The sequence below is a fragment of the Gallinula chloropus genome, assembly GCF_964237585.1.
Source record: "Gallinula chloropus genome assembly, chromosome: Z".
Classification (NCBI taxonomy): Eukaryota; Metazoa; Chordata; class Aves; order Gruiformes; family Rallidae; genus Gallinula; species Gallinula chloropus.
In genome coordinates, this window is record NC_140089.1 from 35,719,732 (window position 1) to 35,745,126 (window position 25,395).

At 36.7% G+C, this 25,395-nt stretch overlaps 1 protein-coding gene across 1 annotated transcript in view; it reads right to left on the minus strand.

Moving 5' to 3' along the window:
• BNC2 (basonuclin zinc finger protein 2) overlaps positions 1-25,395 on the minus strand; it is a gene marked incomplete at both ends in the record, with an annotated part of 234,956 nt that overhangs the window by 102,214 nt on the left and 107,347 nt on the right. Inside the window, 1 exon segment of the mRNA XM_084278746.1 lies at positions 11,992-12,094. Within this exon segment, the coding sequence (XP_084134872.1) occupies positions 11,992-12,094 (103 nt within the window).

A 25,395-nucleotide genomic window follows, 5' to 3' on the forward strand; every position in this document is an offset into this window, starting at 1 on the left:
TTCACTGATAGAGAAAGAAGAGAACTGCTGAATCATATACATACTGAATAATCATTTTTTTGTAGAACAGCCTAAAAAAGTCCTTGTGTTTTACTATAATAGCATACAGCCAAGTAATATTTCCACGGGGAATCCTAAATTTCAAGTGCTTGTTTCATAACTTTTATCTATTCAAAAAAGAGGGTAGAACAGGATGGTAAAGAAGTAGACAAAGCTACAAAAGATTGCCTTCAACACCCAAAAATGAGTAATTGGATAATTAGTATTAGAATTAGGAACCTTTCAGTACTGTTTTTTTTTACCTAGCTCTGAAGTATCAAGTATGCACTGTAATAATTTAGAATACTTCAGTTGGATGGGACCTACGATCATGATCTATTCTGACTGCCTGGCCACTTCAATGCTGACCACCAGTTCAAGTCTATTAATAAGGGCATTGTCCAAATGCCTCTTAAACACTGACAGGCTTAAAGCATCAATATATTTAGAAAGCCTGAACCAATGCTCGATCACCCTTTCAGGAAAGTGATGCTTCCTAATGGCAAGCCTGAACCTCCCCATGTTGGCTTATCTAGTCTTTACCTTCTTGAAGAGTAAACAAAATCCCTTAGATTTTACAAATGATCTTTTCAGTATAATTTCAATTATAAATATAACTTCGAAATTGATACAGCATCAATCTTCACATTACAGCATGCAGTATTCTTACTATGCAAAATTCCAGCAAAAACCTTTGGACCTATTTGTAAGAAAGCAGTGAAAAGATTTTTGTGTTCTATTTGTGTTTTTTGCTTTTTGGTGTTTTTTTATTTTGTCAGGGTTTTTTTTGTTTGTTTGTTTTTTGTTTTGGTTTTGGGGTTTTTCTAAGTAGTAAAATAGGGATTGGAAATCTACTTCATCATTTATATTTTATTGGAGTTTTAGGACCCTGTGTAATTCAAAGAAAATTCAGTACTGAAGAAACATTAAAATAAGGCTCAAATACTTGTTCAATTATCAAAAGACAGAAAATAAATTAAAAAAATCTTTCATTTCATTTGTACTGTGGCCAGTTCATAGGCTCAGCTATGCAAATCTACTCATTGACCTTAAAATTTCTCTCCCAAAATGCAGTGGATGAGTTCAACCAAATTAAAAGCCATACTTCTGAGTGAATTTAATTTTTGTTAAGCAAAAGAAGTACAAGTATGCAGTAATGAATTCTGTACTTTAGAGGTCTCATATTGTTTTTTGAGTAGCTATAATAAAAGCATAACATTTTGCCTTTACTGAATATAAAAGAATTTTAAGTATCCTAGTTTTAATGCAACTAGAGTTGAAAATACACATACATCTTGCTAATTTCCTGATACTAGATAAATATTTATGTGTCCTAGACAGAGATGGAAAGGTCTAGTGAAACCCCTTCTCAACTGATTTGTCTGGCTGTGTATCTTGGAACACCACAGAAAAGAATAAGCTGGTTGCAATGTACAGGTCATTCTGAATCGCATTACATTTCAGTTTTAAACTTGGGCTCTGCAATAGCCCCGCTCAACATTTTCCTGCACACCCTCTAGTCATGTTCTCTAACTTGCCAAAGAGGGATACAGTTGGAGCACGTACACACACACACACACACACACACACACACACGTAATGCAGAATTTCATAAACATCACCATCTTCCCAAATTACTTGATTTGTTCAAGGGTCAACAGGAAAATGCCAAAGAGATTTTTTGTAGTTTGTGTCCAGGCAATAATAGAGCTTTCCACAAACTTTTTAAGTCTAAGTATCTGGGCCACTTTCTGCAGCAAGAGAAACTGAAATTGGCAGAGAAATTAAATATACAATTCAAACATAAAAAGATTCCATAATACTTCTTCAACAGCATGATGGCTATTGTAAAACAGATACAATAATATTAATGGCAGTGTGGAGCACTGTAGTTTGCTGTTGATTTTAGCAATGAACATGCACAGCTCCACATTTTTTCAGAGTTCCTTCTTTTCCATCAACCACAGAACAAGAAGTAACAAATCTAAAGAAGAGAAGGCAGTTTATGAATGACTAAAATGCCGGAGGGACAGGCAAACTACTGCAGTTGTATGAGGTGGTCCAAGCTACCACTACTCAGGGTGCAGATTTAATGCCACCTGTAACGTGGTGCATTTTGAAGGTGGAAAAAACTGCTCCTCAAAAATATCATGCTTAGAAGGTGACTAAGGACAAGAAAACTTGCCAGTGTCTACTCGAATGGCTCAAATATGTTCATGGTGTAGGAAATGATCCTGTTCACCCCTGGCACAAGAGCAGAGAGCATGGAACATTAACATTTATATGCGTGGGTGAATATTCTGAATCAGTTTGTTTGGGTATAAATTCCAGCTACAACATCGCATCCTTTGGTAATCCCCATTTCACTTCTGTGTTCATCCTCTTCACACATTAATACAGATAGAAGACAAAGGTTCACTAAGACACTGTAGATCTCAAAAGATCACAGAAGGAGAGCAAGAAAAGTATATTCTGCTTCATAGGCAAAACCAACTTTGTCTTCTGCCTTTTACTGTATTTGAAAGCTAATAATGGAAACCGTTTGCCAAATGCATTTAGTCTCTGACAGAGGGACACATATGTGATCTTCTAATTTACAGCTTGCATGTACAGATGTTCACACTTAGTAAAAGGATTCTTAATAGCATTTTAAAATTAAACATGTGTTGATAATAGGTGTTTCAAACCCAAACAACACAGCAACTAAACTGATAAATGTCTTCATGCCTCACCATGCCTCATGTTCTAACAACATTTTTATAACAGATCAAAAAAAAACACCCCAGCACTTCAGTTGCATGTACACAAAATAAATGTTATTAAAAAAGTCTGAATAGAAACTTTCATTAATTTTTCTGGCTATGATCTGATTCCAAGTTGAAACATTTAGATTGCTACTAGGTTTATGTAGCCGAAAGCAGAACCACAGTTTGTTCACAGACGTTGCTTGCTGTCTGCAATTTTTTTTATCCCTTTGCAAAACTTTGAACCCCATCCAGCTTTGACACACTGCCTCTTCAGTTAATAACTATCAAGTTTCCCCTTGTCTCCTGTCTACTTTTCTTTGAGGCAATTGCGCACTCAGCACCCCGAGATAATAACACACATCTATAAGATAAAAGCAATGGCATTAATGTAATTGTCTGCCTTTCTCTCTTTAGCCTAATCTTTTTTTTCCTTCAGTTTTGACTGCCTCTGTGACACCTGTTTTTGTCTCCTCTGATCCTACGACAGGTTTTCCGCTGACAAGGTTTTTGCCTGACAGAGATTCTGCCAGACAAGAACATAATAAAATATGAAGAACTGCTTGTCAGAGTTTCTGCCAATGCTCACCTGAAATAGAGGGAAAAAAATCCTGACTTTTTCTTTTTGTTTTAAAGGGGCCCTGTGCTGGTCGCTTTTGGCCTGTCAGGAAAACAGCTTCCCTGGCCAATTCCTGCAAGCCAAACAGGTGTTTTCTTTTATGCTTTCTTTCTATACAAAATTTTTTTCTTCGACAGTGGAAAACATGATTGCATAGAAAAAAAATAATCCCCCCCCAACCATGACCCCTGCAATTGTTTTCTCCTAACTTCTTGCCTTTAAAATGAAGGTTAGACCTAACTTTGTGTACTGCTACTTCATGAGCATGGTTTTAATTCAGGATTGACCCCTTAAATGAATAAATAAGTGGTCTTTTTCTCCCTTCTCCTTGTTCATATCTAGTGAATTAGATCTCGATCACTGTGTATATTTCTTATTTGTGCCTGTGTGAAGGAGGAGTTCCTCTGTCATCTCTGCTACAGACAGCAACTCTTGCTCAGTCCGTGATATTACGATCCGGAGTGCACCAACTGGCCTTTGTTGCACTGAGCAGCCTCTGGAGATCACCCTGCTTTCTCATACCATGGGTCCATGACCCCTATTAAAGCTCATCCTGGACCTTCATTCCCTACCAAAGGTACATCACAGATGTGCCTTCTTGTAGTCCTGTCTTCTAGACGTCCCTCAGACCCATGTTACAGCCTGATCTTCAGCCCTGTCTCTGGCCCCACGTTCTTTTGTTCCTGACTCGAGCCCCTGGATACACCCATGACCTGACTCTGAGGTTATCAATGGACCCAGTTACTAGCACCTGTTTCTGACTACCATGACCAGACCTTGAAGAACCTGTGCCTATGGTGCAGGCATGGCCAGTGCTGGCAGCTACACTTCTGCTGCCCCTTGACACATGGATTGACAGTGTCATCCAATGCTGATTATTCTGTTATTCTGTGTGATTCTGTAATTACTGAAAGCTACCATTTATAATGGAAGCCACTAATATATCTCTTTCTACTACCTTGACTAGTCGTTCATCTTCAGTATTTCCAATCTCTTGTCTCCAAAACAAATTCCTCCTTCCTATCAGCCATTAGCACATTCTTTAAAATATCCTCTCCCTTAATACTGGTTAGATAGGAGTTAATACGTATTGCAGTGGTCCTAATGCCATCTGGTTAACATACTATATACAGTGAGACAAAAGTACATTTGGAAGTCCTGGATTGTGGTCTGGATTTGGAGGTTTTCCGTCTTAATCCAAACACACCTCAATATTCCATGAACTATGTTCACAGAAAGTCTAAATTGGAAGGGATTTCTGCAGATTGCCTGGTGCAGCCTTCCACTGAAAGCAGGACCTCAAATTAGGTTGTCTCTGGTTGTATCAAGCTGAGTCTTTGATATTTGCAGTGGGGGAAATTCTATAACTTCTCCAGGCAGCCTGTTCCATCTTTTATGCAGCCTTGAAAACTGTAACACAAATCTAAGAGGCATAGCCCGCCTGTTAACATCATTCTGTTTGGATGCTACTGGTGTTGTACAGGCAGTTCACAAAGGCAGGCCAAGACCATGGTGGTGTTTCACGCTAGGGTGCAACTCTTGTTCAGCCTATGAAACATTTTCCCACATGCACTAATCCACCTCAGTTTTCCTGGGAAAACCTGCTGTCCTAAAGTTGCTGACAGCTGAGGATATTTAGCCCCTGGGAAGACTGGCTCAAGCATATAGTTCTGCCATTCATAAGCATCAATCTTCCCCACTTCGATTCATGTACGCTGACCATTTCACAAAGCTCTGTTAAATATATTTCAGAAAAATTAACTGTAATCAATTAGGCTATAATTGGAGAAGTCTTTGAGACTCATGTTTTACATTTCTTGTATTATCTTCTCTATTTCTAAAATCCAGATGGAAATGGGATAATCAAGCAACACGATTGTCTGCTAAATTAATCTGGGCAAAGTTTCCTCGTAACACTACACCTCAAATTTAAATTCTTCCTAGTAGATTAAAACAAACAAAAAAGTATTTTCCATTGAATTTCACATTTGCAAAACCAAAAGACGAGCTAAAATTACCCTTGGTATTACCAGTACTTTCTAACATCTGAAAGCAGCTCGAGTATTTTATTCTTGCAGTGAAATCCCATTTTAACCTTACAATGCTACATGGAATGGAGCAGTAGGGTTTGTTTCATTCAGAGCTCTTTCAATTTCTGTTCTGCTTAACCTGGTGAACTCAAGTTAATTAAGATGTTCCTATAAACAATTAAGCTTCTTGTAGGATCGTTAAGAAGATATAAAAATTTATGATGTAATAAAATGTAATAAAATGATAAGGTGGTTAGCACATCACAGCTATTCATGTGCAGCAGCATAGGTGTTAAAAGAGACAAGTAAGCAGGTACTGTCACTTAACCATCCTGGGGAATTGTGGATGCATGTCGCAGAAGTCCACTGCTGCTGCCCCACAGATCTGCACTCTCAGGTTCCACAGAATTTATCTGTCTCATCTGGGAATCAAGTAGCAAGCACCAGACACTCTTCTGCTCTTATCTGAAACTATACCATCTATTGAACTACCTATACACTTGGAGGAATTCCAAGTGCTAATTAAAAAATCATTATTTTTCTTGCTTTTGCTCCATCTTCCACTTAGTAAATATTTTTGGTATTTTTTTTTCCTTACTGCATTCTCTCCTTAAGAAGGGAGGGTGAGACATCATTGCCGAAGACATCTCCTAGCATCTTATCCTATGGTATCTGGGGTACTAAATGGGATGAACCCTTCACTGTAAACTATAAATTAACAAATGATGGGCACCAAGTAACAGCATCTTGCACTTTTAAATACCTTTAGTCTAAACTTTTCTGGGCCTTTTATAGTCAAAGGGGATCATAGCTACAGAACCAGCTTTATACGTATTTCAGTGCTGCCAATGAGTATCTGATGGCATTAATGCCACTTCTGTGAGAGTAATATAAAGTGTGATTAGTAAATTGGAAGTTTTTCAGACAATAAAATATTGACACTGAGAAGGTCTTCACCTTGAGATGTGAATAGAACCCGACCCAGCAGAAAAAGGGCACTACACTTCAGAATGGAACATAGTCCATTTAGGGCTGACTGCATAATGTCTAGTCAGGGACACTGGCTTATCTAAACCCAGGGCTGTGAGCCAATAGAGTTGGGGAGAGGGAGAAAGATCTAACCTCTTCCTGATTGCATTAAGATGTTCTGGGAGTGGCAGGGAAGAAGAGGAAAAAGATTTTCATCTGAATGGAACCCCAGGGAAGTCCAAGGAGGTGTAAGTGTGAACATATGTAAGTTAGAGCCTGTTGTTTACCCTCAGGGAAAACCTTAGTTGACACCTGAAGATATCAAATTTGCATGAGGACTAAACTCTTGACCATATGGTTATGTAAGTATCAGCTGAATACAAGGATAGAAAAAGGGAAGCTTTTTATTATTTTTTATTATTGGGGTAACTAGGTATTCAACTAGATATTATTTCCTTTCTGTCACTTGTGTTTTATAAACCTTTGAAACAGTATTATTTGCCTTGGATGCCCTAATACTTGCATATTCTCATTTGCTTTCACCTCAGCTTGACTTGCATTAAGGGTGATCTCAGAGAAACTCAGAGCAAACACTACATCACATAATTCCTACCAATGTGGCAGGCTTTAAAACCAGATACTGGGTCAGAGTACCCACAAGATAACAGAGTGCATCTCCTCTGTGCTGCATTGGCCGCTTTGGGAATTGATGCTGAAGGGAAGCAAAAAGGGATGGCATAGGCAGAAAGGGGGGCTTAAAAAAGTGTTTACCAGTAATGAATGTTAATCAGGTAAGGTTCCTGGAAGCAACTGAGTAATGAAAAATATGCCTCAGCCTTCAGGGTCAAAAGGAAGTTATAACAGATGGATTAAAATGATTTTGTCAGTAAAAGACAGGAAAAGCCAGACTAGATCTAAAATAGTTTTACTTTAAAAGTCATGAAGAAGCTAGCCTTTGTTATCAATGAGTTGTAGGTTATTACTTTGCTAAAAATTTCTACATAATTAAAGAAAAAAACCCAATTATGATGTTCTCAAATAACTTTAAAGCTTTTTTAAGAAATAAATAGTCTAAAATTGAGAAGGAAACAAGCATATTCACCGTGTTAAAATTGTGATTATTTTTGTATTGTATGGAACAATACCCCCCCCAATTATTTTAGTAGTAAACTATAATACCATATTACATTCCTCTTTTCCTTTTTTAGTGTTTATTCTCTACTATCTCCTTTTTTAAAGTAAAGAACAGCATGGCAGTTCGCCAGCTTTTAGAGAGACTCTAAGATCTGTGATGTGGTTTCATTTTGTTTTGTTTTGGTTTATTTTGTTTTGTTTTGTTTCAGATGATCTTTGACTTTGCAAACACAGATTTCATTCACTTAACACCTTTGGACTGAGACAAATATAGGAACACTGCTGATTTTTATTTCAACATAGTACTCCTCTTCTTTCCTGCCTCATTCCCAACCAGCTCACATCTAAAATCTAAATCTTCCTGGAACAAGTCCTTTCAGGAACTTCAAGGTAAGGGAGAGATACAATTTTTTAAAAAAGCTCCTCAACTATTCTGAATGAAGAAGTCACCATCATGTCATGCATTTGACTTCATGACAGGGCATTCTCCACTTTCTGGCTGAGGTGGTTGTTTTCATTATTAGTCTCATTTGCAAGCTACTACATTCAGTATATAAATACTGGGAGCAGAAAACTGCCTTTACAAAGTGAAAGTATAACCCATGTGTCAAGGCTCTGAGCATGAGATCATGCACCATTCGCTGGATGGCAGTTTTAAAACTGAAGGAGTAATGGATTACCCCCATTTACCAAAATGAAGTTCATGGTACATTCATTGCAATCAAAAGAAACTTAATATCAGCGCTACTAGAGAAAGGGCCTGGCCAAGTCTTGGACTGGACATAGGGCCATGTGTGGCCTCATAATATCTCAGAGAGGTGCTAAAGCCTACTTCAATAAATAGTCTAGCCCTGAGCTGTGCCGACTGGCAAAATGCAGATGAAAAGATCACCAGAGGACTAAGGATCAGCTTTCTCTGAGACAAAAGCCCCAAAGAATGAAGTCATCATCACAGAATACTTAATTTCCTAGAGTAGATTGAACAGTGGGAAATTCAACTAGGCCAAGAATGCACAGTATACCAAAAATACCTGATGCTGCTGTCTTGAGTTTTCCCAGTGATCAGTTTGATAGCAAAACTAGCATTTCTAATTTTCTGACTCTCTTTGAAACAAGGTGACAATAATTTCAGATAAACAATAATATTATTACACTGTGTTTCTTTAAATCACTGCAGTCTGAGACACTGAAACTAAAATAAATAGAATTAATGTAATAAATAATGGCTTTTGTCCACTATGACATATGTCAGATTGGCACACCTTTTTAGAGCAAAGAAGTTATGAAAAAGGGTAAACTCTATTTCCCATTGCTACTGCACGGGTTTTTCAATCTATTAGGCTAGGTATTATCAGAATATTTCTGCTAGCAGTATGGTAATTGTTATTCTGACATCAATGGCAAGCATACAAAGCAAAATGCAAAGTCAATGAAATCAACATCTTTTTACTACAGACTTGCTTACTTTCTTTCCTCATAGGCTAGGATACTTCTGCTAGGGGAAGTGGGTGGCAAATGAAGTGGTTTTTTTTTCATTATTTCCAATAAAATTCGAGTAAGTGATTTTTGTGCTAAAGCTAGTAAAATGTCATGATTACCTTCATAGTATAGTATGTCACTTTTAATACAATAAAAATAGCAGAAGAAACCAATTCAAGCACTCAAAAAATCATACATTTCTGTAGTCATTTTACTTCTGCATTATTTAAAAGCCACAAAATAGCTATTGCCTGTGTTAAAATAAATTCTTCTGTAAAAAAAAATTTACTATTAAGATTTTAATAAAATTTTATTTTTTTAACCATATGGACTATGCAAAGTATCTTAACCATTAAAAGAAAAAAAAAAGAAGGAAAAATCTAACTGTTATCTGTTTGCTTGTTTGAGGGCTAGGAAATGGCTTAACCGATTTAAAACATTTATTGTTTTGTTTTAGAAAATGAATCTCCACCCACACTGACAATATGGAAGCCAGGCTTCATCTGAAAACAAATTAAAAGAGTACAGTTATCCAAATCTCTTCAAATGTCCAGAGATTCACACCAGCAATAACCCGTTCTCCATTACACAGAGCAGTGCCAGAGAAGGCTGCTATGGTCTACGCAGGTTTTGGCTTCAACCATAAAAATACTGATGATAGGATTACCACTGCAGCACAAGGTTGCACGGTCAAAGCTCGATAAGCTGAACTTTTGCCAACAGAAACATTTATCTTGCCAGAAAAGAACTTCTTTCATGAATCTGTTCATATATTGACAATCCTACTTCTGGCAACTCCAGACAGAAGAAATTGAATTCTTAGGAAACCTTTTCCTTTCAGGATGTGCACAGCACATTTTAGGTGAGCAAGAAAGAAAACATGAGAAGGACAATGGAAGCAGGAAGAAAGAAAACAGGACAGTAGTTGCTAAGTGCAGTAATACTGTTGTGGCTGTATGCCCTTTCCTCCTCACTCCAAGAACTCAAACATTTTAAATGGCATTATTAACATGAATTAACTCTGCAGAGATTAGTCGAGTACAGCGTGAGAAAACTGCAATTGTAGGCTATTTTTGATCTGTTCTGCTAAATATGATTCCAGGTTATCAGAACTGAATAAGCACAGTGCTTCCTGTTGGAAACACCTATTCTTTGATAATTATGTTCTATAAAGCACTACATCATGTGTCAAGGAGCTGAGTTGAAATTCATTAATAAAAATCAGAAGGAAACCCTTTAATTAAAGCAGCAGGAAATATTATTTGCATCAAGGAACAACTTCTAAAAGTACTGTGCTAACAGTTTAAAGAAAATAACTTCTGAATAGCAACCTGATTCAGTCATTTTGAAACCCAGGCATTACAGTGCAATGAATTGATCAGTCTCCTGAATTCTGCCCTCAAAATCCTGGAAAACAGCTAAGATCAAGGACTAAGGCAGATGCATCACAGTGTCCAGTAAGTAATGTATAAGCCTGTGATTGGAGTATGTATATAAAACATGTATCTGACTTGTCTCTGCTGTAAAATGTAAATACTCCAGAGAAGTGTACGTGATGTATATTGATGAAAACCCCAAACCAGTGACTTCTTCAGTTGGTGAAGCAGTAAAAAAACCCACTTTCTAATAATATACAGTTGCATTAAGTTTACTGAGTTCACTGTTTGGAGTGTTAAGCACTCAGATATCCCTAGTCATCACATTCACCTTCCAACTTTCTGGACTGTAAAGCAGCAACACTGTAGTAATCTTGGATTCTTGTCATATATTCTGAAGATGTACTAACTAAAATGAAAATGCAGGATGCCCATATGCAGAACCTCAATGTTAGACTCCTGACTTCTATTACTCAAGAGGAGGACACCCTGAAAAATACCTAGACAAGTCTTCACTATTTATGGATCAGCAAAACCTCAGATGCTGATTCTACACAAAGCCAGAAGCATGCCTGAAGTATACAAATTTTGCAAGGTTTAGCAATGCTTCCAATAAATGTGAGTCTGGTTATACTGTGACTGAAGATAGCTTTCTGGGAATTAAGAGGAGAAAAATTAAGCTGTGTCCTTAGAGAGTATTATATAATAAATCTGATCAAAATAAAATAAGATAAAATGTTTAGAATATAACCCACTGAATGTCTGGGAGAAGTGGCAATTGAAGACTGTGCTTGCTTATGTGCCAATAGCCCATACTATGAGAAGACATTTCCAACACTAATGACTTCTGCAAACATAGTGATCTTTCTTTTTTCCTTTTTTTCCCCCTTCACCCCCCCATTAAACTATTTTATATATCGTCCTCATTGCCTTTTAGTTGTGTATACAGCTCACTCTTTCTCTCTCATGCAGAACTTAAAAAAGACTGTCAATAAAAAAACACAAAAAACAGTAAAGGATAAATAAAATGAAATGTCTGTAAGTGTACTTTGATGCCTTTATATAGGATCTGGGGATTCTAATCCCTCCTTTCTTTCTTTAGCTACTTAAACATGGGAAAAGAGGTTCAACTCAGAGATCATATATGCACACACATTTCCCTCTGACATCCTGGCTCTGAAAGTTTGATATTGGTCTGTCTGAATTTCCATTAGGTTCAGTGACTTACTGGCTGATGCTCTGCAACACAAACTCTCCTGTGCAACAGTACTACAAACTTTTACCTTTCTGCTACGCCCTGCTGTAACGACATTATTTCCTGGTGGCTGGAATATTCTTTTGAGCTGCACAGAAGTTGTTGAACTCAAGTGGCACTTGAAGCTATTGCCAGAACAACAGACCCTCACTTTTTCATCCTAGAATTTGCTGTGAAAAAAAGCACGTGCATGCAAACTAATGCACAAACCCAGAGCACATGCACAGGCATGTACAGACAAACAGATACCACCACTGCCTGTATCACACTCCAGCTCTCAGTATTCAATGATACTGGGAAAGATGGACAGAACAGAGAAGACAAGCCCGAAACAGACATTTCTTACCATGTGCCACCCAGCCATGTTTACACTGATCACAGGTTCTCAGGTTTATCTTCCCTGGCTGAAAACATTCACATGTGCAATTCACCAGTGTACAGCGGATGGCCTGGAAAAAATAAAAAACACAAACCATATATTAATGTCTTACTCTTTAAAGCAGAGATTAACTTACTTTCAAAAACATACATCAGTATCCCTGAGCAATGACAACAAAAATGCTTATTCAATAATAAAACAGTCTGTAATCTTATGTAGATGAATACATTCCTGAAGTCCTTGAAAGAATTGCTTTATTTCTTTTAAGGAGAAGGAAAAAAAAAAGAGGAAAAAATAATAGTGGTATGATGAGGATTTTGTAGGTGTTCTCCAAGTTTCCTGGTTTTGCACCAGCTGCCTGAAATAAAATGTTACTAGTGATTTCTTACCATAGCTGCACATCAGCTTGAAGAAAACCAAGAGTAAAATGAAGAAACAAAAAAATATGAAAAGGAAAATTATGGATCTCTTTCCCATTCCTCCATGGTGTCCAAATGTTATTCTCAAGTTTCCTTTTTGGAGTTCACATAAAATATAAATCTGCTACAGAAAGAAGTTATGGATTTCATGTGTTCCCAAAATAGGATAAAAAAATCAAGGTACAAGAATAGGACAAGTCCATAAAACATCCTGTAACTTTTCTCCATTATCTTGGCATAGTCTTTTACCTCTTAGCACTCTCCGTTTGTCAAATGTATATTTATCTCTTTTATAAAAGATGAAACTATTTCAAAGAAGTGGTGCTGAAACTCCTGTTCTATGCCGAAGTCTAGAATTCGCTTAAATAATACACCTTACTCATATCTCCCTTTTAAAAATTATTTCAAAAATTACACAGATTTACTTTGACAGTGGCTAGCTACATCCACAGTAAAATGAATACAAATTGAATGAGACTCTTTAATGTGTAACAGACATATGTTTTTAAATAGTGTAGAAGATGACCTGTGCACTTCAAACTGCTACTAATAAATTTATGGCATGCATTTAGATGTAATTTGCATGGAGATTCCTCAGACAGAGAGGCTTATTCTGATCATTCACAGATTAACAATGTACTGTAACTACCAGAGCTGCCAGGAAAAGATATCTCTATAGATTTAGATGCAATCAATGATTACTTGGGGGCTACGGTGGGGGGAAGGGTGTTTGGTACCCATGGTCCTGGAGACACTGAAGCGTTATGAGGGCTCTTGCTCTTTCCAAACAATTTACAGACACAGACACACACACACACTCTTCCCTGAACATCCTAACACCTCCCCCCACCTTCTTTCCATACCAAAAAAAGAATTACCTTACCTATACTGACTTAAAGAAAATTATATTTAACTTTAGCTTGGCCAGGCTAAACTCTTTGGTTCCTGACAATGAAAAGGTTCAGAGTTATTTAAAATGTTTTATCTCTTTACTTATTTATATGCATCAGACAGTAATTTAAAGCTATTTATAGTTCACAGAGACACTTAAAATCTGCATTTATCTGCCAAATTTCAGGTACAAGAGTCCTTTTTCCCTCCTATCTTATCTGCTATGCTACTCTCTTACGCTCAAAAACCTAGTGGGGAAAAGAAATATCCTGCTCTATTATGCCTGACACTTCAGGGCCTCAGTCCCAATGTCACCTGTCCAATTACTCATTAGCTAGGTTATAAAACACTGCTATATGTATGCGTGATTAAAAGAATTAGTAATATGAAATATAAGGGTACCACAGAAGTGCTGACCGTGCAAGAATAATATATGTGTTTGTGGGTTATGAGAAAAAAAATTTCTCCTGAAAGGTCCTGTTTCATGTTCAATAGTTTATTGACTTGGTAATACATCAGGTCTCCACTGGTCAGTAATGGTGTTCTTTCTGTAATATGTTCATTAATTAATGAACTCAGTAATTAATTGTACTGCAAGAAGAAGGGCTTACAAAATGGTATTCTTATTTTACCATAAAAGGTTTTCTCACATTAACCACCTTTTTAAAATCTCCACACCAATGTGACATACATTTGTTGCATATGATGTTATTTTGTCTTGTTAATGTGTCATTTACAGAATGCATAATAGGACTAATATAGAGTATATACACATACTAGATTAAATGGTGTCATTTGGTAGAGATGCTTTATTAAGGCTCATCAGCATTTCCATTACACCCCTACCTATTTTAGTCCTAGAGGTTAACAGTTTGACTGTAAAAATTGGATTCAGCTTGAACCTGAAATACTATGTTTCAGCCTAAGAGTGAGTTTTATTACACACATTCAAAAATGATCCATTTAGCCATTATAAATTATAAGTTGGGAAGAAGAAGTTTAGAGGTTTCCTCTTTTTCAGTTAAAGAATGTCTCGATGGTGTAAAGAGTTGTAGGAATTGACTAAAATGTAAGATTTCTAGCTTTTATACATACCCCCCCAAAAAAATTCCTGCAAACTTTTCAGAAACCTGAAAACATCACCTTGGACCTGGAATAACTAAATCTGAAAAGTCTTCCCAAAAAGCCATGCAGTTTTATAAAGTAATATGGATTGGAATGAGAAACTTCAAATAGGAGTATCATGGCCAAAACATTCTGCCTGGCCTTATTTGGCTTCTTTTTCTGCAAATGTTATATTGATGCCAGGTTGTAATCTGCTTTCAGTAGTTTCTGATCCCATCTCTGAGAATACTGTGAATACGTCTGTGTGATGACGGTAACCCCTCAAGCTTCAAGATGCTTATTCGGGAGCAGAGAAAATCACATTCTACTTCACATTCTGACATGATCTTGGGCAAATTACTTTGTTAGCCTGATGCCTACTTTCCCTAAACAATAACCAGACACGTCGTCAGGGTAAACTCTAATTGTGAGGCGTTCCACAGTGATGGAGGCTACTGTAACTCTCCAGTATAAATTGGTCTTTATTTCAAAGATTAATTTTTCACTTTACTCAGTTAATCCAGAACCATTATAGCTACTGCAGATCACTGCAATATCTAACATGAAACCAGTGTTAACTTGTTAGAGAAAAGATTCAAGATTCCAGGAAAAGAAGATTCAGAATGCCAGGAGTAGTGCATGTTCTTACACATGCAGATGGAACACTAGCGTTCATCAACATGAAAGGAAGCACTGTCTTTAAAGATCTTCACAATACAACCAATGTATGTTCTGAGCCTTGCAAGGATACGCATCTGAATTACTAACAGTACCTTTCTAAGGGTTTACAACAGCATTTAACTTAGGCATACAAGTTGTGGACATGATTCTGTGCAGCAGGCTCAGTAATGACCCAGAATGTGGTGTAGATTCTCCTCAGAATTCAAACTTTAATGCAGCCCCACCCTGTTCCTCAGTGTCAGGATTTTAAGGTCCAGAGAAGACAAAAGGACAGTAGATACTGCTTGTAGGTAGCAGCATGGGTTGGTATAACCATGGTTGGACACTTGTTGCTGCTTAATTTGAAAGGGTTAGGGACTAGGGTAAGAAAAGATCTTAGGTGAGTTTGCAGCAACTAAATACTGTAGCCATTGTTCAAACCTGTTAAGAAGTAGTTATAAAAATCCAAGGGTGTAGCAATGATTAAGTTTTGCCAGAAAATACTTCTAGGCCTTCCAGAAGTCATGGTCCATAATTCTGCTTTTGTGATCTATTGCTAAAAAGTGTGTGTAATAGGGCTCTGTATACTGAACTATTTTGTAGGTAAAGAAACAGAATTTTTTTGCCAACTCCTCCAAGAAAGATGAAAAGAAAACAGAAGGGAAAGAAACCAATGACCTTGCATAGCAAGAGAAACAGTAAAATCAGCAGATACAGTCTTCCCCTGCACCAGCTGATAAGCAACTGTGTATTTGGATGACAATTTGCAGGTTAAGGTTCTTAATCAGGAAACAAAATATGTTTTTTCTCAGCTTCTTGAAAAGTGCCATTATCATCTACCACCTCAATGGTCTGCAGATAGGAGAAGTGCAAGTTTGTATGGCTAACATTAGAAGAGGTTAGATTTTACTTCTGTGGGTTTCCCTCAGACCAAGGATATTAATTTAACAGAGTTTGGGTGACTTAACTATATCTAAAAAGTAAATATTATTCACATGTTAATAGGAACAGTCCATAGCAGTAATGGAAAATCAATCTGTCTGGCTGTTTTGCAGAGCTTCCAAGGGATATAAAGCAATACCCTATCGTGAAAGGGATCACAGCATGGAAGAAGAAGGAGAACAAGTAAAGAGATCTGGTTGCTCCTCTAGGGTTCTTAAAAGTGACTATAAATTTAAAATTATGTGACTTTCTGGAGAGACAGGTAAGTTTTGCAACAAACCTAACAAAAATTCTTTATGTAACTTGTGACGAGGCTCCTAGACTCCTGTGAGATTAAATAGCATTTACTGAAGTACCAGCTACATGCTTTTATACAACGGGCATTGTTAACAGAGCCTTGCTCGTGATGTCCTTATCTCATCATTCTCACATACAGAAAGTTTTTTAAGAAATGTCTCCTATCAGGCCATCTGTGACATAACTGGTCACTGTTCACCTAATACATTGCCAAGTCAACTATAATCACTCTTTTTGCACAGAAGTTCCACCCATCTGTCTAAAGCATCTTCCATATATTTGTCCTACCAAAGTCATACAAGCTAAACCCATGGTTACCCATTGCACGAGCATGAGGCTTGAGGGTGATTTGGTCCAGTGTTCATGAAATCTTTTTAGTGAGACTTCAAACCAGCAGACTGGTGAATAACTACACTTCCTTGCAGCTGCATTAAAATCTGTAAGATTCTGCACTGACTATGACTCTGCACAGATGTATTAGTTACTAAGGATGCCAGGGTTTTTAAACACATTCTTAAAATTCAGATTTTGCCTGATTGGGTAATTGACAGGTTCTGTGCATTTTAGTAAAAAGGGCAAGAACTTTTCAAATTCAATTGACAGAATAATCTTATTATTTTAAAAACAATAAAAAGTTCTGGCGGTGTATGTCAGTAAACAAAATTTTGGGGTGAAATGATGGGAAGTATTGGAAAAGTAAAAGCAAAAAGCACTTTTTGCAGCTTCTCTCTCAACTTTCAGATACGAACAAAAAACCCCATGTTAAATACAATCGTTTCTTTCTACTGTCAAACAGTTTTGATTCTATATTATGAATACCCAATACCTAATATTGAACTAATATTTCACTGAAAGTAAATAACGCTGTCATTGGGAGAATAATTTAAAGCCATAGAGCAGTTGGTCTCAAGACATGATGGCACATCTAAACAATCTAATTTAATGCACAACTGGTAGATGAAAAACACAGAAATCCACTCTCTGACTCATGAGAAAAAAGATGTGAAGCAGCAGACAACAGTTCAGTCTGCCAGTGTTCCAGCACGTTTTTTAAAACATAAAGTCTTCATTGCCATTATGTTTTTCTTACTGTTTCTTGGTTATGAAGTGAAGATTACATCTGTCTATATAAATCAATGCTATTTTTCAGTGTAGGATTGTATCATACTACAGTTTTGGGTTGAGTTTAGTTTTGGGTTTTTTCCTTTTTTTAGAGCACATAATTTATGCTCTGTAAACAGCTCTTAGAAAATCTGTCACTTCTTTGTTACTTCAGGAATCCCAGTAAATTTCTTTCTCTTGCCAATTAAGTAACTCTTTAAAAGACCACAGCATAAGGTCTGCAGTATAAATGGCAAAAAGATCCCAATGAAATTATACTACTTTTAATAGCTGGCAAATCAGGAGTAAACCAGAGTTTGTTTTAAATTAACACAAAAGAAGTATCATTTGCAAATTGAAATTTAGGAAATACACAATGATGTGACCTGCCTATATTAAGTTTGCTATTAGAGGGAATTATCATGGTTTAATCTCAACTGGCAACTAACCAGCACCCCTCCAGTTGCTCCCTCACTCCTCCCACGGTGTTAAGGGGGAGAGAATCGGTAGAGTAAAAGACACATGGGCTGAGATAAAGACAGTTTAATAGGTGAAGCAAAAGCTGTGTCCACAAGCTAAGTGAAACAAGGAATCCATTCACCAGCCATCTCCAGGAAAGCAGGGCTCTATCGCATGTAACTTGGGAAGATGAACACAACCACTCCAAATGCCACCCCTTTCCTTCCTCTTCCCTCAGCTTTTATTACTGAGTGTGATGTCATAATATCATATGGTATGGAATATGCCTTTGGTCAGTTGGGATCAGCTGTCCTGGCTGTGTTCCCTCCTAGGTTCTTGTGTACTCACAGCCTACTCATTGGTTGGGCAGGGTGAGAAGCAGAAAAGGCCTTGGCTCTGTGTAAGCACTGCTCGGCAAAACCAAAGACATCTCTCTATTATCAACAAAGTACAAACCCAAAACACAGCCCCATACTAGCTACTATGAAGGAAATTAATTCTATCTCAGCCATAAACAACACAGGATTATTTTTTTTCACTTTGCAGACAGCCATACATCCAAGGTGAGAAGATCACCAAAGCCTGGATGCAGGCAATAAAAAATCTGCAGTAGTTCTACGTTGAGCTAGGCTTTAGGACATCCTTTTATATTTGAGAACACAAACTCATGCCCTTATTGAATTGCTCACAATTTGACAGGCTTAGAAAAACAAGTTGTTGGCTGATAAATGCACCCACAATGTTATGAGGTAATCTCTAAAAGCCATTTTAGTTATACACTGCACTAATCATTTAAGCCTGTAAATATAAAAAAAATAAATTGTTTTTTAAAGAACAAGAACTGTCCAGTCTGTCTGCCCCTGTGCAGTTGTCTATAGCTTCTCTATGTGCTTCAGAATGTTTAAATACTGTAACTGTACTAGTTTGGATTATAGAAAAAGCACAGATTATAAAGCTTAATTTCAAGAGAAAATGTTCTTTAACAAGGAAACTCACAGAATAAAAAAGAATAAAAGGAGGGAGAAAAAAAGTCTTCAATAGAATTATAAAAGCTTATAAAATTATATAAGTAGGTAGAACTAAATCACCACACCTCCTCTAAGTTAATTTCCAAAGTATCTTTTCATTTCTGAGAAGCAAAATTGGGATCAGAGTGCTTGCTGTACTTCCTACAGAATGAACATGCATAAGTATTTCTGTCTCTGCAGAGAGATCTACTGTCTCCAGCATGTTCTGGTGCAAAAATGACAATTTTTAATCTCACCTATAATTTTTATATGAGTAATTCTGGAGGCAAAACATTGTACAGAAAGAGGAGGAATCCCTCAATTCTTATCATGGGTCTGCCACTCCCACTGCACAGCACTGGTTAAATCCTTTCCTTAACCACTCAGTTTCTAACTGGCCAACATGTAAACACTGCTAATGATATTACATACTATTTTCCTAGATGAGACAAATGAACTGCTCACATGACATGGTGAAGCATGGGGACAGAAGGCAAGGCAGAAGCATGAAGCACTACTATTTCTTCTGCTAGCACAAAAATTGTAACCCTTTTTGGGCGGGTTTTTTTGGTTATTTTTAATTATACAACTTTACGTTGGTTTGCCATTGGTAAAGGAATAATTTTAAACACAGGAATTGCATGGAGAAAATATCCTTAATTGATAACATGGCAATCTTTAACTTCAATACCTATAGATTAATAATGCACTGCCCAAACAAAAAGCAGTAAAGGGGAATATGCTTGGTATCTGAATGGCTTTAAAGACCCACGCAACGCAACGAGGTTTCTGATCTCTTTCCCATTTATGAAAACCCAACTATCTTCTGAGTTGCTCACTGCATTGCAGTATTTTATTAGTAGTTTCACATCACACTATATTAGTATTGTTTCTTACTTGCATTTATTTTCAGTAATACAATTTGAAAGGTACTAATATTTTTATATTTCTCTGTGGCATTCAAGAAAACAGTTACTAATACAACATGAAGGGAAGGATGCTAACTAGAGAGAAAGCAGTTAATAGGATAAAAAAGCTTTTCCTGGAATAAGGACAATGTAGCCTGTAAGCATTTTAGAAAATAATTTTCAACTGTTCTTGAGAAAGAGTTGGTAAATAAATGGGGTATAAGAAAAGAAGCAAAAAGAATAAAATGTAATTTCTACTGTTGCATTTAAGATAGGAGTCACTCTTTGACTTTGACTTTCAATAGTTCCAAAAGAGGAAACCTGTGTCAAGGAATACTAACTAGACATTTCTAGAGAAAATAAATATAATGTAGAATAGCTTTGTTATTTTCCAGAAACTTTCTGTAGGTCAAGTTCATCCTTCAGGTATAATATCACCCTATGTTTCTATACCACGTAAAACTAGCCTGAGGTTCCCAGGCATCAAAGGCAAAGTTGTTTGCACTGAAAAAATTAAGACTGACAAGTGCTTCTTTGCTTAAAATTTGAAGAAAAACACATGGTTGATTTAAGAATGAGATTCCCTGTGCCTGAAAGCATGTTAGGAAATGCAGACATTTGTTCTTATAGATGAAAACCAGATTCATGTTATGAAACCAATGCTGTCAGTCACTGGAGTTCAGCCATGCACTTTGTCAAGGCAACGGCCAGTGCTGGTTAGGTACCCAACAACCTGGATGGACAGGCCTGTAAAAAGCCTCATATGCCCTCCTTCACCCATGACTCTTCTAGAGATTAACATTGCTAGCTTCACCCAACTACTCACCCCAAGCACAGCTCTAGTCTCCTTTTGAGAGCACCAGAGGAAAGTCGCTTCCACTAGTTTTGGTGCCCTGTCCACCCTGGACTGATCATTTACTCTGCTCTGGTGAGACCCCACCTTGAGTACTGTGTCCAACTCTGGGGTCTCCAGTACAAGAAGGACATGGAGATGTTGGACCAAATCCTGAGGAATACAATGAAGACGATCAGAGGGCTGGACTACCTCTCTGTGAGGACAGGATGAGACTGTTGGGCTTGTTCAGCCTGGAGAAGAGAATGGTTTGGGTAGACCTTATCATGGCCTTTCAGTACTTACAGGGAACTCATTAGAGAGATCAGGACAGATTATTTGGCAGGGTCTGCTGCAATAGAACATGAGGTAATGGTTTTAAAGAGGGGAGGTTTAGCCTAGATGTAAGGAAGGCATAAGGGTGGTGAAACACTGGAACAGGTTGCCCAGGGAGCTGCTAGATGCCCCATCCCTGAAAATATTCAAGGTCAGGTTGAATGGGGTTCTGAGCAACTTACTTTGTGGAAGATGTCCCTGCTCATTGCAGGATGACCGTTAAAGGTCCATTCTATGAGTCTATGATACTCCTTTACTTAGCTGAACAACTGAATGCTTTACTATTTCTACACAATCCCTGCAAAGATCATTACTTCCTTCTATGAAAAAAGAAAAAATACATTCCCAAAACTTTATTCAGCCATTGCTAACAGGAGTATAACAATTTTTCTATCTGTAAACCTTACTGAAACCTCTTCAGGGGAAAGAAAAAAATCTCTGCTGGCAACGATGTGAGATAAAGTATACCGTGATTCCCTTACTGTCGTATCAGCCTTGCCATTCACTACAGACTTCCATTTCCTTACAGCAAAGGTTTTCAGATTAAAGCATTTAAACCAATAACATTTTGAAACATGTGGTGTAAAAATTAAAACTAAATAAAGGATGGCCCAAAAGGAAATTTTTCCTGCAGTATCTTAGGAAGACATTGAGACGTGGGTGTAGCAGGTGGAAGGAAACAATCGACATATTTTTGTCACATTACATGGTCAGTAATGATCAAAAGCTTTTTACAATAGATAATAAAAGGTTCAGAAAGTTATTTAAATCTATTAAATAAAATACAAATATATTAAATATTAGTCTTCATGTATTGTTTCTCCACAAATTAATCAGAAGATGATGAAAACATTTAAAGCATTAAAGGTCATCAGGTAAATAACTCATGTTCTCAAGACCAGTTCTGTTTGGTCTCCAACAGTTACAGTCCGTACAGTAAAAAATACAAGTCAAAGCCTGTAAATATGCAAGATTATCATCCTTAACTGTTAAATTAGTGACCATATGAGAAAAATATAAACGTCCACAGAAAATTATGGTGTCAAAATCCGTAATTAGATTTTTTTCATTTTTCACTTTTTTCTTCTACAAGATAAAAGAATAAGCAAAATCTGACTTAAAGTAAAATGCAGCATGGGTCCTATTTCCTTCTGTGTATTTGTTTAGGAATTCTCTTTTAAAAATACCACAGACACACTGTTTCTTGTCTAATCTGCCCCTCATGCAGTCCACTCTTCACGCTTTTCTTTACCTTCTCAGATGTTATTGCTTTCTGGATTATAAAATACCGACTTTCAATCTGGCCAAAAATATACATTGATTAAGACTGCACTGTACTGCATTTTAGCAGGAGAAGATAAATATTAATTCTATAGAAAATATATGAAAAGGTTCAGTTAAATATGTTTTTATTTTGAAAGTAACTGCAATGAAATTAAATTTATTTGCAAAGTTAGAGTATTTTCTAAAAAGAAAAAGATCTTTTCCATTTCATCAAGATCAACACTGTACCATGTTTTAAGGTTATAACCTAAAGAAATAACTTCTTATTGAAATTGGAGACTCAAACCTGCACTGGTCCTTCAGTGGCCAAGTCTGTGAGCCACATATCTGATACTGTAAGCAAGTAAGAACAAGAAGTAGATCACACAAACTCTTTTTCTTTTTTAAATTTCAACCCCAAATGCCAGATTAGAAGGGGATTTTTTTCCTCTTCATTAGATAGTGTATTTCATTAAACAGATTTCTTTTATTCACATATCTTAAATTTTGCTTCTTCGACAGTCCCAAAAATAAAGCCATGGAATTTTTGCATAAAGGTTTGCTAATGTATACTCTATCCCTTCAGTTTATGTATGAGAGAGAAGAATTCCAGTAAGTGTGAAATAGATAAAATGTTTTTCCTTTGCCAGAATGGAACATGATTATATATATAACCACTTATTAAGAGAGAGAGAGAGAGAGAGAAAAGGGAAAAAAAAAAAAAGGGAAAAAAATGTTATTGGTTTTCTCAGAAGGATTTTCTTTTATACATAGCTTTATCCTATAATTTTGTCCCTGTTGGGCACACTGCCTAAATTTAAACACAAACAGTCAAGCAATGAAGAAACATTACCACATTTACTGTGAACAAAAACTCCCAGTTGTACAGTGAAATTTTAATACATTTCAACTTATCTCTTTTACTAATGGGGAGAGTACAAACCCTGCAGGAATTCGCTCTGCAAACTGGTAATTACAGTAGACTCACTTTTTTATAATGCATATGTATAGTCAGACACAAGAACCATAGCTGCCCTTTTGATGTAAGTTACAATAGGAATGTTTAAAAAAAATTATTAAAATCCACAACAATTCTAAAGGAATGCATTATTTCATGGGAAGTTGTCCTTTAGCTATACTCAAGAACAAAAATATACATAATACAGTATAATATACATATATTTATTTGCCTTTATAAACCAAAGCACAATCTTTATCAGCCTGTTCTTTTTATTCAAGTGTTGTGGGTTTTTTTTCCCAATGTACAGAATAAATCTGGCCCTACTGGTGCAAAGATGGAGTTTCCATCCTACCATATCATGTATGAGCTCAGAAAAAGATTTTTGTTCTCTCAAGCCTCTTCCTCTGCACAACCTTCAGATTTAAATAGTTTTGATCTTCAAATTTATGTCTCATTAAATCATTGTTACACACATTTAAAAGCATTATTTCAATTGCATAGATTTACAACACACAATGTCCAACCCAGCTAAGATAGGACATGCTGTTATCTAGCAGAACATGCTTGAAGTGTACACAAAGACAGATTAATTTAATCAAAGGGGGTGTAAAATCAAAGTAAGATCTACTCCCACTATCATACATAGGGACAATATTTATCTTTAATATAGTAATGACAAGACAGATTTACATGTTAACTAAAAGAATAACAAAGTACAAGACAAGTAAGGGCCTGAAAAAAATTATACATATTTCCAGGTCTTTTATGATCTACACCTTTTTTTTTTTTTTTTTTTGTTTTAATGCCTACCAAATGCCATTTCATACTGCAAATACTTCCATCCTCACTGTTTACATATACTCATAGACATACTCAGCTGTTTAAAGGAAGAAAACAAATTCTTTTCACACAATTCAATTAATAATTAATGCACTGCATCCTCCAAGTACCACACACCAAAAAGTCATATCAGAATTCCAGTTTCTGAAATTCCTGTAAACAGGCTCATCCTCCAAGTTGCCAGAAGATCAAGCCATATCTTTAGGAATTAATTTTAAAACTGATTTTTCAATACAGTTTAAACTTACCTAGAATCTCTTCGAGCCAAATACTGCATATGCACCCGTTTGCTCCACTCAGTTTGGTAGAAATGAAACCTGCTTGTCTCTGTCAAGCAGCTCTAGTGTGTTATGTTGGTTGAAACACCTGAAAGTTTCTCTTACTATGAAATAGCACATTCACAGCTCAAAACAGTCACGGGTAAAGTCACTAGATGCCCAAGCTTCATTCTCTAAGCAGAGCAAAGTTGGTGTTACCATGAAACTCTGTAAGTCTGTGTCAATGGTTACGTGCAATCCCCAATGTGGAATCAATGACCAAATGAAAACTGCAAAAACAGCAATGGGGAAGGTCTCTCCTGTAAGACCTTGAAACACACTTTCCATGGAGACATTAACAGAACTCCTGAAATTTTAAAGGAGATTAAAATTTTAATTTCCCCTCATTGCTGGGCACTAACTCTTTGAGAGATGTAACCCTCTTTTCCAGAGATGGTTGTTTTTAGCAATGAAATTATCCTTTCATTAAAAAAGTGAGTTGCTAATGACTGTGGAATCACTTCACTTATGTTTTTTTCTTTAATTGAAGAAATCCAGTCTTGACTAAATTTGAAGTGACTCGTCTCATTCACAGTTAGGGAGTTTGGTACAACATGACTATCAGACTGAAGAAGGGTGCTTACACTAGGGTTACTAACAAAAAGCACTGCACATAACGCAAGCATGTATAGTATATCTTTTACTCATTCCTCTGAGAAAGTGAAATCTACAAAATGCTAGAGGGAAAGAGGGTGAGAAATACCTGTGCCAGGTCAACAAGTGTAAACATTCTTCACAGTAGCAAATTTCATTTTCAGAGAATAGAAGATAAATGCTGTATCACTTATGGCTCTGGCTGACGCAATACTTAGGATGTGCTTAGTCAGCAAATCTCTACTGAAAGCATCTGGGAGGTAGCACAAGCTCATCCTCTGAAATTACCTTCACCACTGTGCATCATAATTAAGGCAACAACCTTGTCACAGTGGTTTCTGTCTGTCTTAGGGTGGGAAGAACAGATACACAGAAGCCAAGTCTAGACTTCCCAATGCATATGCTGTGCTAAATCTTCACTGAATTTCTAGATTTCAGAA